The 14,834-nt window shown below is 43.6% G+C and overlaps 1 protein-coding gene across 8 annotated transcripts in view; it reads right to left on the reverse strand.

Annotated features, from left to right (window-relative positions):
* Positions 1-14,834, reverse strand: part of NCOA1 (nuclear receptor coactivator 1) — a 121,797-nt gene that overhangs the window by 91,852 nt on the left and 15,111 nt on the right. For all 8 annotated transcript variants that reach the window (XR_011920190.1, XM_072407218.1, XM_072407215.1 and 5 more), the window contains exon 2: positions 5,061-5,160. Coding sequence is in view for 7 of the 8 variants with exons in the window: in XM_072407218.1 (XP_072263319.1) it covers positions 5,061-5,143 (83 nt within the window). In the remaining variant the exon portion in view is untranslated. The remainder of the gene's footprint in view (positions 1-5,060; positions 5,161-14,834) is intronic.

The raw sequence follows: 14,834 nt of genomic DNA on the forward strand, positions 1-14,834 counted from the left end.
GTAGCCCTTTAAACCAGGACTTTGATGCAATGAAAAATAAAGAAAAGTCTCTCCAGCAAACCAATTTATTTTCTACCCAGGAGTCAGACAGACACAGAAATGATTATGGAAAAAAAAGGCAATAATGAGTTAGCTGGGGGCATGGCGGGAATTCACTTAAGAGAGCCGGCCAGTTGCCACAGCAACGTTGAAGCTGTACCAGAAAACAGATCAATTTCTCCTTATAGAGCGCCACGCCGCACGCCGCCACAGATGCGCACCTCGGGCTGTGCTGTAATTAGCACATTGATAATGAAATTGATGAGGATTGGTATTATTATATCTGACAGGCAACAGAGCCCAGCGATTGGCGGAAAGGCACGAGTTCATACGGGACGTTAATGAGGACCTGTCACTCAAGTACAAGTAAGGCAGCCAAAGTCAAGTCAAAAATGTAAATATAATGGAAAGGATCTCCGTCCCCTACCATCAGAGCAGCCTGGGGCAAATCCGGCCTTGCATGACCACCCATGGCTTTAGGACGATCGAAGTCAGCATAGCTTCATCTGATTCATCCAATTAGATGCAAGCAAAAATTTTTGATTTTCCTTGTAAAAGATTGGATATTCTTTGTGAATACATTTTTACTAAGCTTTGCCCTATTGTCCTAAATTCACTTCTCAAAAACAACATGGCCAACACCAAGTTTATTTCTAATTAAATCAAAAGCCAATGAGGTTGTCCAGAAAAACATTTGACAGTGTCCAATCTATTCTGGTTTTTAAGAGGCTAGGTCAATGAAGAGAATTCATCAGTTATGTATCCAACTATCGTGTTTGGCAACTGAGCCATCAGAGTGACCATCAATGTGTAGGCCATCTTGGGTCTCGGTGTGCCATCCCAACCAGGTGATCAGGGCTGTCATTGATTGACAACCGGTTCTTGTCCCATGCAGCAGAATTTTGGAGGATTCTGTATATATAATACGCTCATGGTATGGCCTCTTATGCTAAGTGGCGTATATTGGTCTGGTTACTGGCATGCCATGAAGCATGCAGACAGATGGAGGAGGTCCATGCTTTAATTGAAGGCCAACCAGTGTTGCAATCTCACACCCAGCTCTGTATTATTATAATATAACCTCCTAATTAGGGAGTTGGGACTACTGGTGCTAGATTAGTCCTGGTGCTAGATTAGTCCTGCACAAGAGATGGACAAGTGAAGGCTTGGGTTTTGATTTGGCTGGAGGGTTATCCTCAACATTGGAAAGGAGAGAAGAATGGAGGGCTCCAGGGAGAATGGAGAGTTTGGGGGAGTAGAGTTGGAAGGAAAGTGCTTTGGAGAAAGGAGAATACAGGGACTGGGGAGCGCAGTGGAGGTAAGGAAAAGGTAAGTAAACTAGAAAGGGGAAGAGACAAGGAAAATGGAAGGTTCTGGAGAGGTGACAGAAAGGAACCAGGAAAGGGAAGTGGTTAGAGGTGGAGGAGTCATGGAAAGAAGAGTAATTTGGAGGAGGGGGAAGAAAGGGAAAGTAGAGAGCTATGGAGAGGAGAAGGGAAGGAACTGGGAAAAGGAAGTGATCTCAAGGTGTAGGAGTCATGGAAAGAAGAGTGATTTGGAGGGGGGGAAGACAGGGAACGGAGTCACTTTCAAGAAGGGGATGGCAAAGAAAGTTAGTGCTCTGAAGAAGTATGGAATAGGACAGGAATGTGAAAGTTGGGAATAGGACAAAAAACGTGTAAGTGGAGTGTCTGTAGAGGGTTGGAAGTAGGGAATTGGGGTTCTGAAGTGGGTACAGGACAAGGAATAGAAATATTTTGGATAAAGGAAGAGATTGGCAAAGGGGAGTGTTCATGGAAAGAAAAGGAGACTGGGAAGTGGAATAAAATGGAAAGAGAAGGAGCAGAATATTTTGAATAGAGAAAACTCATTGAGGTAAGGGTAGGAAGAACTTTAGTTTTGCCAACATGCTTCTATTTGTAGAACATGCTTCAAATTGTATTACACCCCAATGCAGCAGAATCCATGCAAAATTAGAAGTTAAATGATTTGTTGTTCTTGGTTACATCCCGCCATAATGCCAGCGTTAGATGTCTGCCTGAAATTGATCCAAGCCCTCTGCTCCACTTCTCCCAGCCTATAAGTGCTGTTTAAATATTGTAATCGACTTGAGCAATTTTCTCGTTCAGAGCAGAACAAATGGCCATTGCGCAGTCCTGAATCACCACGAGAGCAAAAAGAATGTTAAGAGCGCGTTCACATTGTTTTCTTAAACAATGCCCCGGTTTTGTTCAAAATGGATGTAATTCTGCTGTATGGGACAATCACTTTTGCAAGGCTATTTGACATTTAATATTATAATGTTCACAAATCACCTTTTATTGTGATCGGCAGCAAGCCACAATTATCTACCAGAGTGTAGATCAAATTACTCTTCACTGGACCTTAAACAGCCTGTGGTGTGTAATTCTTCCCTCCTCTTTTTAAATTGGCGTAATGCCCTGCTGCCCAACCTGAAGTCATATGAAGTCCCTGGACCCAAGCGCTCAGTACTGGGAGTAGGATCATAGATTTATGAAAGGATGGTAGAAGACTTTAGCCAACAATAGTAACGCTTTACCGTTTTTTGGCCATCTTCTGAAAGAAGTCCATAATCCCTGACTGTCTACTTCAACACAATTCCAGCCTTAAACCAACCCTGTAGAACATTTACAGTATCTGGCCATCTCCATCTTTAAAAACGAGTCTCTGACCATCTCCATGAGCATGATTCCATTCTTCAAACCCCCTATAGAACTACAGTCTTGAACTACTCCAATAAAACCACCCACAATCTCAAACCACATATGGAGCACATCCACAATCTCTGTGTGCTTAAGTATGTCTCAAGTCTCTGACCATCTACTTGGGCATTATTCCAGTCTTTAATCTCCTCTGTAGAACTTCCCACAGTCTCCACTTACTCAAACCACTTCTGTAGCACTACCCAAAGTTTTCTGACCATCTACATGACCATGATTCTAGTCTTCAACCCCCCATAGAACCAATTAGTCTTCAAACACTCTAGTAGAACCACCCAGTGTCTCAAACCACCTATGGAGCACATGCACAATCTCTGACCATGTGCTTAGGTATGTCCCCCAGTCACTGACCTTCTCCTTGGGCACGATTCCAGTCTTTAACCACCTCTGTAGAGCCGCAGTCTTTATCTACTTCTGTAGAATCTCCCACAGTCTAAAACCACTTCTATAGGACATCCACAGGCTCAAACTACTTCTGTAGTACCGCCGGAAGTCTTCAACCACTTCTGTAAAACCACCTACGGTCTCAAACCACTTTTGGAGCACATCCACAATCTCTGACTATGTGCCTAAATATGTCTCCACACTCTGACCATCTTCTACAGGATGTCCCCAGTCTCTGACCATCTCCCCCTATAGAACTATTCACAGTCTTCAATCACTCCAGGAGAACCACCCACAGTCTCAAACCACAATTTCCGATCATGTTCTTAGGTATCTCCCAAAGTCTCCAACTATCTTCTTGGGCATGATTCCAGTCTTTAACCTCCTTTGTAGAGTCACTTACAGACTTCATCTACTTCTGTAAAACCTCCCACAGTCTAAAACCACTTCTTTAGGACATTTGCAGTCTCCAACCACTTCTGAGGTATCACTCAAAATCTTCAACCACTCCTGTAGCACCACCTATGGTCTCAAGCCACTTATGGAGCACATGTACAATCTCTGACCATGTTCTTAAGTATGTCCAGTTTTTGACTGTCTCATTACATGTAATTCCAGGCTTCACTTGCCCCTTTTGCACAGCCTCCAACCACTAATGTTTCACATCCACAGCCTCGGACCTTTTTGTGCACAATGTCTAAAATCAAGAACCACAATCAAGCTGGAAACCCGTCACTGGTTAAAAGCCTAACTCTACAGAGCCCCTTCAACATTTTCCTCACCTCCTGTCCATGTGTCCCCATGACAGCTGAATAAAGGAATCATGTGTGGCTTAGACAGGAACAATCTTTAGATGTTTAACCTTCCCTAACTGTATTAAAAATTTGTTTTTGTGTCCTTGTTGGAGAGTTCCCATCATTCATCCGATAGTACGTCAGGGGAATTCTCTCACTAACATCTAACAAAAAGTTCAACCTGTAACTAACCTGCTCCTCCCAAAGGATCTAAAAAGATTCTGGCTGGATTTGTGCTTACACAAGTGCCCCATATGTTAAAATATATATATAGTTTAATGGGCTTGGCTACAGACCTGGATGAAAAGTAAGAAAGGCCAAGGCAACTTTACAAAGCTTGCTTGAAATCCTCACTTGGAATTTCCAGTGTTTTGATACAAATGGAGATGGGCTAAATGGCTGAGGAAGACTCAAAAGACACTCAATTATTCTTATACATAATATGATAGATCAATATTTAGCAACAAGTCTGAACTCATGTTCCAAACAAACCTCCAAAATTGGTTAACATTTGTTGGCCACCTTGGCCAACATGGATCTTCTCACAAGCTCAACAAATAACACATTTGCTACCAGAAGCACTCCAAACTGATGTTTAATTGAGCCTATAGGTCATAAAAAGTTACATTTTAACATTCTTTATCTTCTGTCCTTGTCTCTAGTTCCTAACATCTATAGGCTCCAACAGGACATTACAGAGAGGACGCCTTATTTTTAGGATTGTCCTACATTTCTCGCCTTGGAAAATTCTGCTCCACAGAGAGCAGATTGCCATCAGATAGTGACTGCAGCATAAACCCAGCATATGGTCGCTGTGTTTTGTTTTTCATACCCTGAGAGAAGAGCAGCTGCCCAACACCCAGAGCCTTTCACACACTCCAAGCTAATCAAGCATGGCATGGATGTTTAATGTATAGGTCACGGTGAATGCAGGCTTTCTCCACACTTTAACCATTACCGCTTCACTAAATCTCGGCCACAATATCTCCCTTTATCCCGAGTTTCCCATCCAGATTTTCTCTGTGAAATTTACATAAAAAGAACTTTTTTTGGCTTGTGACATGGAATGGGGGCTGCCCTGTCATTTGGTGGAATAACTTACTTCTGCATGGTGTCACATGGCGAGGCTTTTCTCTTGCGCTCCTGGCTAGCAGGGTCGGTCGAACTGTCCCCAAGGCCACTCATCTTGACCTATTTCACACCTGTGGACAGAAACAAACAGGTACGGGGGTTAAATAGCAGAAAATGGTGCAATTTCCTGAATCAAGCAAAAACAAATTGTGCAATAACTGTGCAAAACACCATTTGAGTCGGCCTAAAAGTAAACCCCCCAAAAAACCTGAGAACAAAAATGCATATATTGCAGTTTACCAATCATTCAATGCGGTGGCTGCATTAGTTTTAAGGCTTTTATTTTTCATTTAGGATTGGTAATCCTTCCATTGACACAATGCCTATCCTAGGGTGACAAGGATAATCGTGTACTTCACCTGTGCAGGAGCAGCATTGTCACAGAAAAACAGGACTACAAAACACCTACTCCTCCGTTCTCCTTTATAACATTTACGCCTATCAAAAAAAAAAAAAAGAAGAAAATAGAAGAAGTTCATTGTTGGGTTGTTGGACTATCATTGCTGGCTTTGGTTGTTGGGCCATCATTGTTGGATTTACATTGTTGGGCCATCATTGTTGGGTTGGTTTGTTAAGCCATTATTGTTGGGCTATCATTGTTGGATTTACATTGTTGGATTATCATTGTTGGGCCATCATTTTATTGGATTTACATTGTTGGGTTGTTTGGCCAACTATTGTTGGATTTACATTGTCAGGCCATCATTGTGTGGTTGGGTTGTTGAGCCATCATTGTTGGATTTACATTCTTGGGCCATCATTGTTGGGTTGGGTTGTTGGGCCATCATTTTATTGGATTTACATTGTTGGGTTGGGTTGTTTGGCCATTATTGCTGGATTTACATTGTCGGGCCATCATTGTTGGGTTGGGTTATCATTGCTGGATTTACATTTTTGGGTCATCATTGCTGTATTTACATTGTTGGGCCACCATTGTTGGGTTGGGTTTTGGAGCCATCATTGTTGCAGTTACATTTTTGGACCATCATTGTTAGGTTGAGTTGTTGGGTATCATTGTTGGTTTGTTCGGTCATCATTGTTGGATTGGGTTTTCAGGCCATCCTTGTTGGATTTACATTGTTGGTCCATCATTGTTGGGTATTCAGGCCATACTTGTTGGATTTACATTGTTGGGCCATCATTGTTTGATTTACATTTTTGGACCATCATTGTTGGCTTGTTGGGCCATCATTGTTGGGTTGGGTTCTTTGGTCATCATGGCTAGGTTGGGTTCTTTGGTCATCATTGTTGGGTTTACATCTCTTTAAAAGTTTGAGAATAACTAATAACTGGAGTGGCAATACACTGGGTACATGACCAGTGTAAACAATCGATATCTCCATGATATCAATAACACTGCTGGTGTAAACTGACATTGATTCCCTAATGACCTTCATTCATTAGGAGCATCAGTTACTGGCTGTTGGGGAGCCTGGGTATTAAATGGCAGGGTGTGCTCCCATTGACTGGTGGTTGTTGTAGCACGCGCTCATTTAAAAAAAAATGTATAATAAATCAATTGATTGTTCAAACTTTGATTACAAATACCCCAAATTGTAATGGGTCACCGCCATATTTGATATTTCTGTAGAATCCAATGTGTTTATAGTGATTGGCCTTCTTTATATAGATGGCTCCAATGCTCCTAGGAAGATTGATCTGTCCTAGCTGTGTATTTCTTTATTCCTCTCTCTTCCGCCCCTTTCTCCCTCCCTTTTCTTCCATTATCTCCCTCACCTTGTCCTGGTCACTTTATCTTTGTTGAAAACCACTCAAGTACTCAATGATCAGGCAGGCAGCTATAGTGGGAAACAACTTGGCTCATTTTTATAACCTCTTTATTGAAACCTATTGACTTGCTTTGTCTCCTGTACACAATGAGTAATAATAATGCATCATCCAAGACAATGTCATGTACGCTTGTTGTTTCCATTTATCTTATTGTTAAGCACATTTTATTACTGTAAAAACGACTTCATTAATGGCTGTGCACCGTGACCATACGTTACCGGAAAACAGATTCTGCCGCTTAATTGCATGTAAATGGAAAATGAAAAGCCAAGGTTTTCTGCTCCTAAGCTAGACTGACTGGCTCCTGAATTCTACAGCCATTTGTCTGCCCCTTATTCTTCAATTTGGGATAGAGATGATGGTTGCCTGTATCCCCTAGATCCTAGAACTTCACTCTAAACTTGCTGCATGCTTACTCCGAGTCACAGATTTAAAGTAATTGGTGGTAGTGCAGTTTGTATTTTAAAATGGTCAACCACTTCTTTTTTCACTCTTAAATGGTCAAATGCTCGTGGACAGCTGACGGTCAGACTGATATGAACTTGTTGGACATCTCATTCTAAAACCATGGCTGTGATAAGGAACTGCACCCCCTCTCAATCCTACCATGGCTATTGCACCCACTTTATCCTCCTACGGCTATTGATATGGAGTTGCACCCCTCTTTCCTTCTCCCTCTTCCCATGGGCATTGATATGGAATCGCACCCTTTCTTCTTTCCACCATAGTCTTTAATATGGAGTTGTACCCCCTTTCCTCCTCCTATGGCCATTGATATGGAATTGCACCATGTTTTCCTCCCATCATTGCAACTATTATAGAGGTACACCCCCTCCTCCTTCTATAGGTTATAATATGGAGTTGCACCCCTCATTCCTCTCCCAATAGTTATTGAAATGGAGTTGCATCTCCTCTTTCACCTCCTATGGCCATGGATGTGGAGTTGCACCCTGCTGTCTCCTCCCATGACTATCAATAGGGAGTTGGACCCCTTTGTCCTCCTATGGCCATGGATATGGAGTTGCACCCCTCCTTTCTCTCCCTACAGCCATTGATATAGATTTGCACCATATTTTTCTCCCACCATTGCAATATGGAGTCGCACCCCCCCTTCCTCCCCCTATAGGTATTGAAAAGGAGTTACATTCCCTCTTCCTCCTTCTATGGCCATTGATATGGAGTTGCTTCATATTTTCCTCCCACCATTGCAATTATTATGGAGTTCCACCCCCTTCTTCCTGTCCCAATGGTTAAATAGAATGGAGTTACCTTCCCTCTTCCACCTACTATGGCTATTGATATGGAGTTTCTTCATATTTTCCTCTCACCATTGCAATTTTTATGGAGTTCCACCCCCGTCCTCCTCCTATGGGCAACGATATGGAGTTGTACCCCTCCTTCCTGTCCCAATGGTTATTGAAATGGAGTTACATTCCCTCTTCTACCTTCTATGGCCATTGATATGGAGTTGAACCCCTTCGCCGTCCTCCTATGGCCATGGATATCGAGTTGCACACCCTTTGTCCTCCTATAGCTATCGATATAGGGGGGGTGCGGTTGCACCCTACCTACGGCTATTAATAAAGATTAGCACCATATTTTCCTCCCACCATTGCAATATGGAGTTGCACCCCTTTTTTATGAAGTTCCACCCCCGTCCTCTTCTTATGGGCGACAATTTGGAGTTGCACCCCTTTTTCTTGTCCCAATGGTTAATGGAATGGAGTTACATTCCCTCTTCCACCTACTAGGGCGACGGATATCGAGTTGCACACCCTATAGCTATTGATAGCTATTGATATGCGGTTGCACCCCCCCCATGGCTATTGATATAGATTTGCACCATATTTTTCTCCAACCATTGCCATATGGAGTTGCACCCCTCCTCCCTCTCCGTATGGTTATTGAAAAGGAGTTACATTCTCTCTTCCTCCTTCTATGGCCATTGATATGAAGTTGCACCCCTCCTACCCCCTACTATGCCCATGGATATGGAGTTACTCCCTTACTCCTTGCAATGGCCATTTTTGGTGAACCTGCACCGCCGGATCCTCAGAGAGATACAGAAATTGACTGAACCTGCTGGAACCCAATCAATATTCAAAATTCTTTCTGATGCACACTGACCCTTTAATCATTCCATCATTTCATGTAAGAAGATCCATCTCTAAAGCACACATGGTAGCCAGGCCGCCCATAGCTGGTATCTCGCTAGAAGCGGCTAAGACAAAGTCTGTGTACTTTCATGTTACATAAGAGTGACTGCTCTGAATCTAGCCTGACAGGTTGTACCCTAGATCTATATTCACTTCAAACGAAAAGTACTGCCGAAGAGTTGGCACGCTATATTCCAAATCATCAGCATCTGCTGCCTTGTGCGCACCTCTCTGGGCCCTCCGCAGACATTGGAAACCATTTAACCCTGTTCAAGGCAAAAGGAAATTCCCACCACTGGGGTTAACTATACCGAAATCAGATTGGATCTGAAATGGCAAAAAAACTCAATCACTTCCATATTATTATTATTATTCCATAGGCCAGCAGAGCCCATCAGAATTTACCCTAAATAACAGCCCTGGAATTATTCTTCCCATGTTGGTGATATCCAATATCTGTTACACATTTATCATTTGCAGACATGGCTGACCTATAGGTTGATATGTTTGGCTTGTGGGGTGGAGGGGTTTTCCAAGCTCCCCAGGTTATTACATTAATACATTGGATATTGGAGACATTTCGGGGCTGCAAGCCATGCTGATTGGCTGTTGCCGATCCTGGGTGCCCTGTGCCAGGGTGGTCTGGTAGGCACCATATGAAATGATTAGCAACTGTACAGCCACCAGATCCCAGGTGCACCCATGGCAGGAGCCGGCCGATCAATCCCATACTTGCCGTCTCCTACCTGAGATCAATATCCTGACCCACCATTAATCAATATAGCGCAGCCGGTAAGGAAATGGTTACCCGAAATCTCCTTCCTCCCTTCCACCAACAGAAGGGTGCTTACTTCTACTTATTACAATGCAAGCTGTTATGGTATTTACTATATGCGGTCTGAAAAAATAAAAGCCGTCAACACAAAATCCGCCATGGGAACCCACCCCTCCCAGAGTGAGTGGGTGCTGATCAGAAAAAAACCCAAAGCAGTGCAGAGCAGCTTCTATTTATTTCCAGTATTTGTAGAAGATCATCATATTACACATTGCATACCAGACTCTGCAAATACATTTACAGTTCTGCATATGGGAGCGGAGGTTATCTTTATAAAGCAGCCATGGCCATAGAGGTAGAAAGTCTGCACCTTCTCTGCAGGGATCTTTGCTCTGGGTATGGAAGCAAGAGTCTCCCTGAAGAGGTCCCTGCTAAATCGACTTATAGCCTAAAGCATTCTAGAACCAATTTACGAGGAAGTCAAAGTACTAGTAGTGCCGTGTTACATTGATTTGGGGTTGCAATGTTGGTCCTGAGGGCTGAGGAATTCTTATGATCAACTACTAGGCAACACAATGGGCAACGCCAAGCAAGCCCCATGCACATGTTGTCCCAGTTGGGCTCCATTGCAATATCTTCTTGGCATTTCAAACTGGAAAAGGGGCTCACTGGTTGGGTGCTGTGCCAGCCAGTTGTAGACTCCACTTCCATAAGTACAAATATTTGCCGACAGCACACCAGTCCCTCCAAACCAATCCCTACAAAGATCCATCCAGTACACAAAACATTTCAGAACTTCATATGTGACGTACAAACATAAGATCAGCTCACGATCCTCATCATCCTCATCACCCCGGACCTATGAGGTCACTAGGACATCATTTTCCAGCCTGAAATATTCCACAAATACATATAATAATACATATAAACCTAAATATCCAACTGCTTCCAATCAATGCCTTTAACTTGTGGCAATCAATACAAACTGGTGGCATGGAGATGTCTGTATGTCAATGTTTCAGACCTACGGGAGGTGAAATTGTGACTCAGAGATTCGTATGAAGCAGAGACCCAAGGAATAGTCATCGGGTTGCCTGGTCTCTCACCGAGCAGGACGAGGCATGTTAGGCAAATATATGTGCAGAAGAGGCCATGTTGGTAGAAGCAGGGCCATGCTTCCTCATATTTTGAGGAAGCTGCTGGCTAGGGATCTGATGACTGGTGGGGCAATGATAGAGGAAAAAGGAAGCTCAGATATCAGGAAGGAGAATCATAAGCAGGGAGATCCTTGCACTACAGGAATTCAGGTACAGATTCCCCTCCAGCAAGGAGAACAGTGAGCAGCCGAGTGGTGAAAACATCAAATCTCAATGCAAACCCGGTGAACAGAGACAGCAATGGCTTAGATGACTCCACACTGCAGATTTACAGCTATGGGGGTACAGAACAGGAGTGCCTAGGCACGGGAAATCACCTGATATACAGCTGTAAGAGGAAGTCACCCGATATACAGCTATGAGGGTACAGAACAGGAGTGCCCAGGCACAGGAAGTCACCCGATATACAGCTATGAGGGTAGAGGAAAGGAGTGCCTAGGCACAGGAAGCCACATGATATACAGCTATTAGGGTACAGAACAGGAGTGCCTAGGCACAGGAAGTGCAATATTTTTAATAAGAATTCCAGGCATTTTTAGGGTACTCCTTAGATACAAAAAACATTTACTTCTTGAGTTCATATTTAAAATGAAAAAAAATCCATGATCATTACAAGGGTTTTGATTAATTAAAAACGCATTTACAAGTTTTTCTATTTCAGCCAAATTGATGGTTAAAAGCAAAAAAAAAAAAAAAAAAGCCTTGGCAATATTTCTGCAGCCGGGGTCAGCGGGGGCAGTGGGCGGCATGGCGGGGGTGGGGTTGATGGATGCCCTCTCATCTCAGTGTAGAAAGTGAGGAAAGAGCTTTTGTTTTATCAGGGGAGAACTTCTAAGTTCCCGCACACACTGCCAGCTAATGGACTGGAATCAATAAGAGCAAATGGTGTGTTTTATAGCACTTCAGCACTGTCTGCTCCGAGCCCTGCGATAAGCACCCGAAATTACCTGCCTTTAATTTTCCTCTTGACCTAGTTGGCATACCAAAGATATGCACTGATCCATCTAACAAGTACAAATACGCGCTATTATCGCCGGTATCGGCCAATCAAATGAGCTCTCCCAAGGGCTCTGGGCTACGTTTTAGATTTAAAATAGGAATAAAAGTCAGAAAAATAGAAAGACATAAAAAGTGAGAAAAGAAATAATAAAAAAGAAACAATGTAACAAAATAGAGAGGAAAGGGCAGCAGAAAGTGACCATTCTACCAGACCGTATCACGCCAATCAGCCAGCGTGATCTCTTATTAATGCGGGATGAAGGAGCTCGGCATGTTGCAATGTTTGCTATGTAAACAAAATCGAGGGACGCTTGGCAGCACGATCTGCCCGACGGAATATTCTCGCAGGCCGTGCTGTCATATTCACAGATGCTTCAAATCATTTACTCTCTCCTTCATCCGACATGGCAGCAAGGCCCAGGCCTAATTTAACTACCAACCCAGATGGCTCCTTTATTATCACCAACTTGTCTCAGTCTCAGAGAACGGGTCTGGTAATAAGTGGGGGGAACAGACGTGGGGCGGCAAGGTTTCTGGGATTTACATCAAGGTGGAAAGGGTTTTGGATAGCAGACTAACAGATAGAGGAGCTTATTGGACATTCTTTTTCAAAGCCATGGCCAAACAGTTGGGCCACCACCGTTCCAAAGCAATGGATATTAATATGGACCTCATCTCATTCAAAAACCATGGCCATTAAGATGGGCCTCCCCCCCCATTCCAAAGCCATAGCCAAAAATATGAATCCTGTCCCATTACAAAGCCATGGCCATTAGGTTGGGCCACCACCATTCCAAATCAATGGCAATTAAGTTGGGCCACCCCCGTTCCAAATCAATGGCCATTAAGTTGGGTCCCATCTTATTCCAAAACCATGGCCATTCCAAAGCTATAGCCATTATGATGAATCCCGTCCCATTCAAAATCCATAGCTATTAATATGGACTCAATCCAGTTCCAAATCCATGGCCATAAAGATGGACTCTTTCCTGTTCCACGGCCCCAGCCATCATTATAGAACCTGTCCTGTTCCAAACTTTGCCATTATTATGAACCCTGTCCCATTCCAAAACCATGGTCATTAATATGGACCCTGTCTCATTCCAAACTTGGCTATTCATATGATCCCTGTCCCGTTCCAAAGCCATAGTCATTAAGATGGGCCACCCCCCGTTCCAAAGCCATGGCCACCAATATGAATACTGTCCCATTCCAAAGCCATTGCAATTAAGTTGGGCCACCCCCGTTCCAAAGCAATGGCTAATATTATAGACCTCGTCCCATTCCAAAACCATGGTCATTATTATGGGCCGCCACCCCCCCATTCTAAAAGCCATGGCCACCAATAAGAATCCTGTCCCATTCCAATGCCATGGCCATTAGGATGGCCATTAATATGGGCCCTGTCCTATTCCAAAACCATGACCATTCCAAAGCTATAGCCATTATGATGAACCCCATCCAATTCGAAACCCATGGCTATTAAGATGGACTCCCTCCTGTTCCAAAGCCTCAGCCACCATTTTAGACCCTGTCCCATTCCAAACTTGGCCATTATTATGGACCCTGACCCATTCCAAAACCATGGCCAATATTATGATCCGTGTCCCGTTCCGTTCCAAAACCATGCCCTTTAAGATGGCCCACCCTCCGTTCCAAAGCCAAGGCGATTAAGATGGACCCCATCCTATTCCAAAAAACATTAGTAATTAATATGGACCCCTCATTCTAAAACCATATCCATTATTATGAAGAAATTCAGAACAAATGGCACAGCACCAATGCATAAAATGCACTTTTTGTTTCTCTTTATATCAGTATAATCCCAGCCTCATACATGTGAAGTAGCGGGAGCTTTTGCATTGCTGTATTGAGTTCCATCAATAAATTTGTGTTTTTCTCTCTTATTGTCACTGTATTTTAGATTCATGTGTCTAATGGGATGGTTGGAGACATTGCTTCCGCTGCCCCGGTCCCCCTATAGTAATTATAAGCAGACATTAGAGAGACATTAGAGGCATGGCTGCTAATAAATTATTCAGGGCAGATTCTGGAAAGTGAAGCACCACCAATGGCAGAGTATATTCATATAAGATTCACAAACACCAGGACCGTGGTCCCAGATTAGGGGAATCAGGTGAATCCAATTTCATAGAAAATTAAAAAAATTCTTTAAGCGTTTTTGAATCTGTGTACAATTGCGATGCAGCCATGCGCATTTTACATTCTTTTAATAAAATAAAACTTTGAAAAGTGGAGACGCAATGCTCTATTCTGCACTAATCCATGGAGGAGTGGAGAAAACTTTGCAGAAACTTTCCATCCCCTGAGGTTACCTCCTGTGTAGGTGGGGTGATCCCATGCATATGGCGGGCCGCTCTGTATTCCTGGGCTGGCTGTGTACAAAGCTTTGCAGAGGATTAGCAAGGAAGCAGCCTGCTCTGTACATTTAGGATGTGATTAGTGTGAGCCAGCAATCACTGTAAACACATTCAGCTTAAGATGCAGCAAATTCCTGGCAGACAGGTGAAGCAAGTGGAGGCATGAAGCAGAGACAAACACAAGCATGCTTTTTAGGAAGCGTCTGAGGCAGGTGTGTTACAATTTAATGTCAAGGGGAAGCCATGCGATCTGCGTATGTAGGTGATCCGAGTTCTGATAGGGCTACCTCTGCGTCCACCCTGCATCCCTTCCAGCCAGACAAGGGCAACCCATGATAGCCCTGCAACAGCACCCCTCACATTCATTGTAGCCAGGGCACCCCTGCATCCCTTCCAGCCAGACAGAGGCAACGCTGCATCCCTTCTAGCCAGACAGAGGCAACGCTGCATCCCTTCTAGCCAGACAGAGGCAACGCTGCATCCCTT

This window comes from Pyxicephalus adspersus, chromosome 4 (genome assembly GCF_032062135.1).
Source record: "Pyxicephalus adspersus chromosome 4, UCB_Pads_2.0, whole genome shotgun sequence".
Lineage (NCBI taxonomy): Eukaryota > Metazoa > Chordata > Amphibia > Anura > Pyxicephalidae > Pyxicephalus > Pyxicephalus adspersus.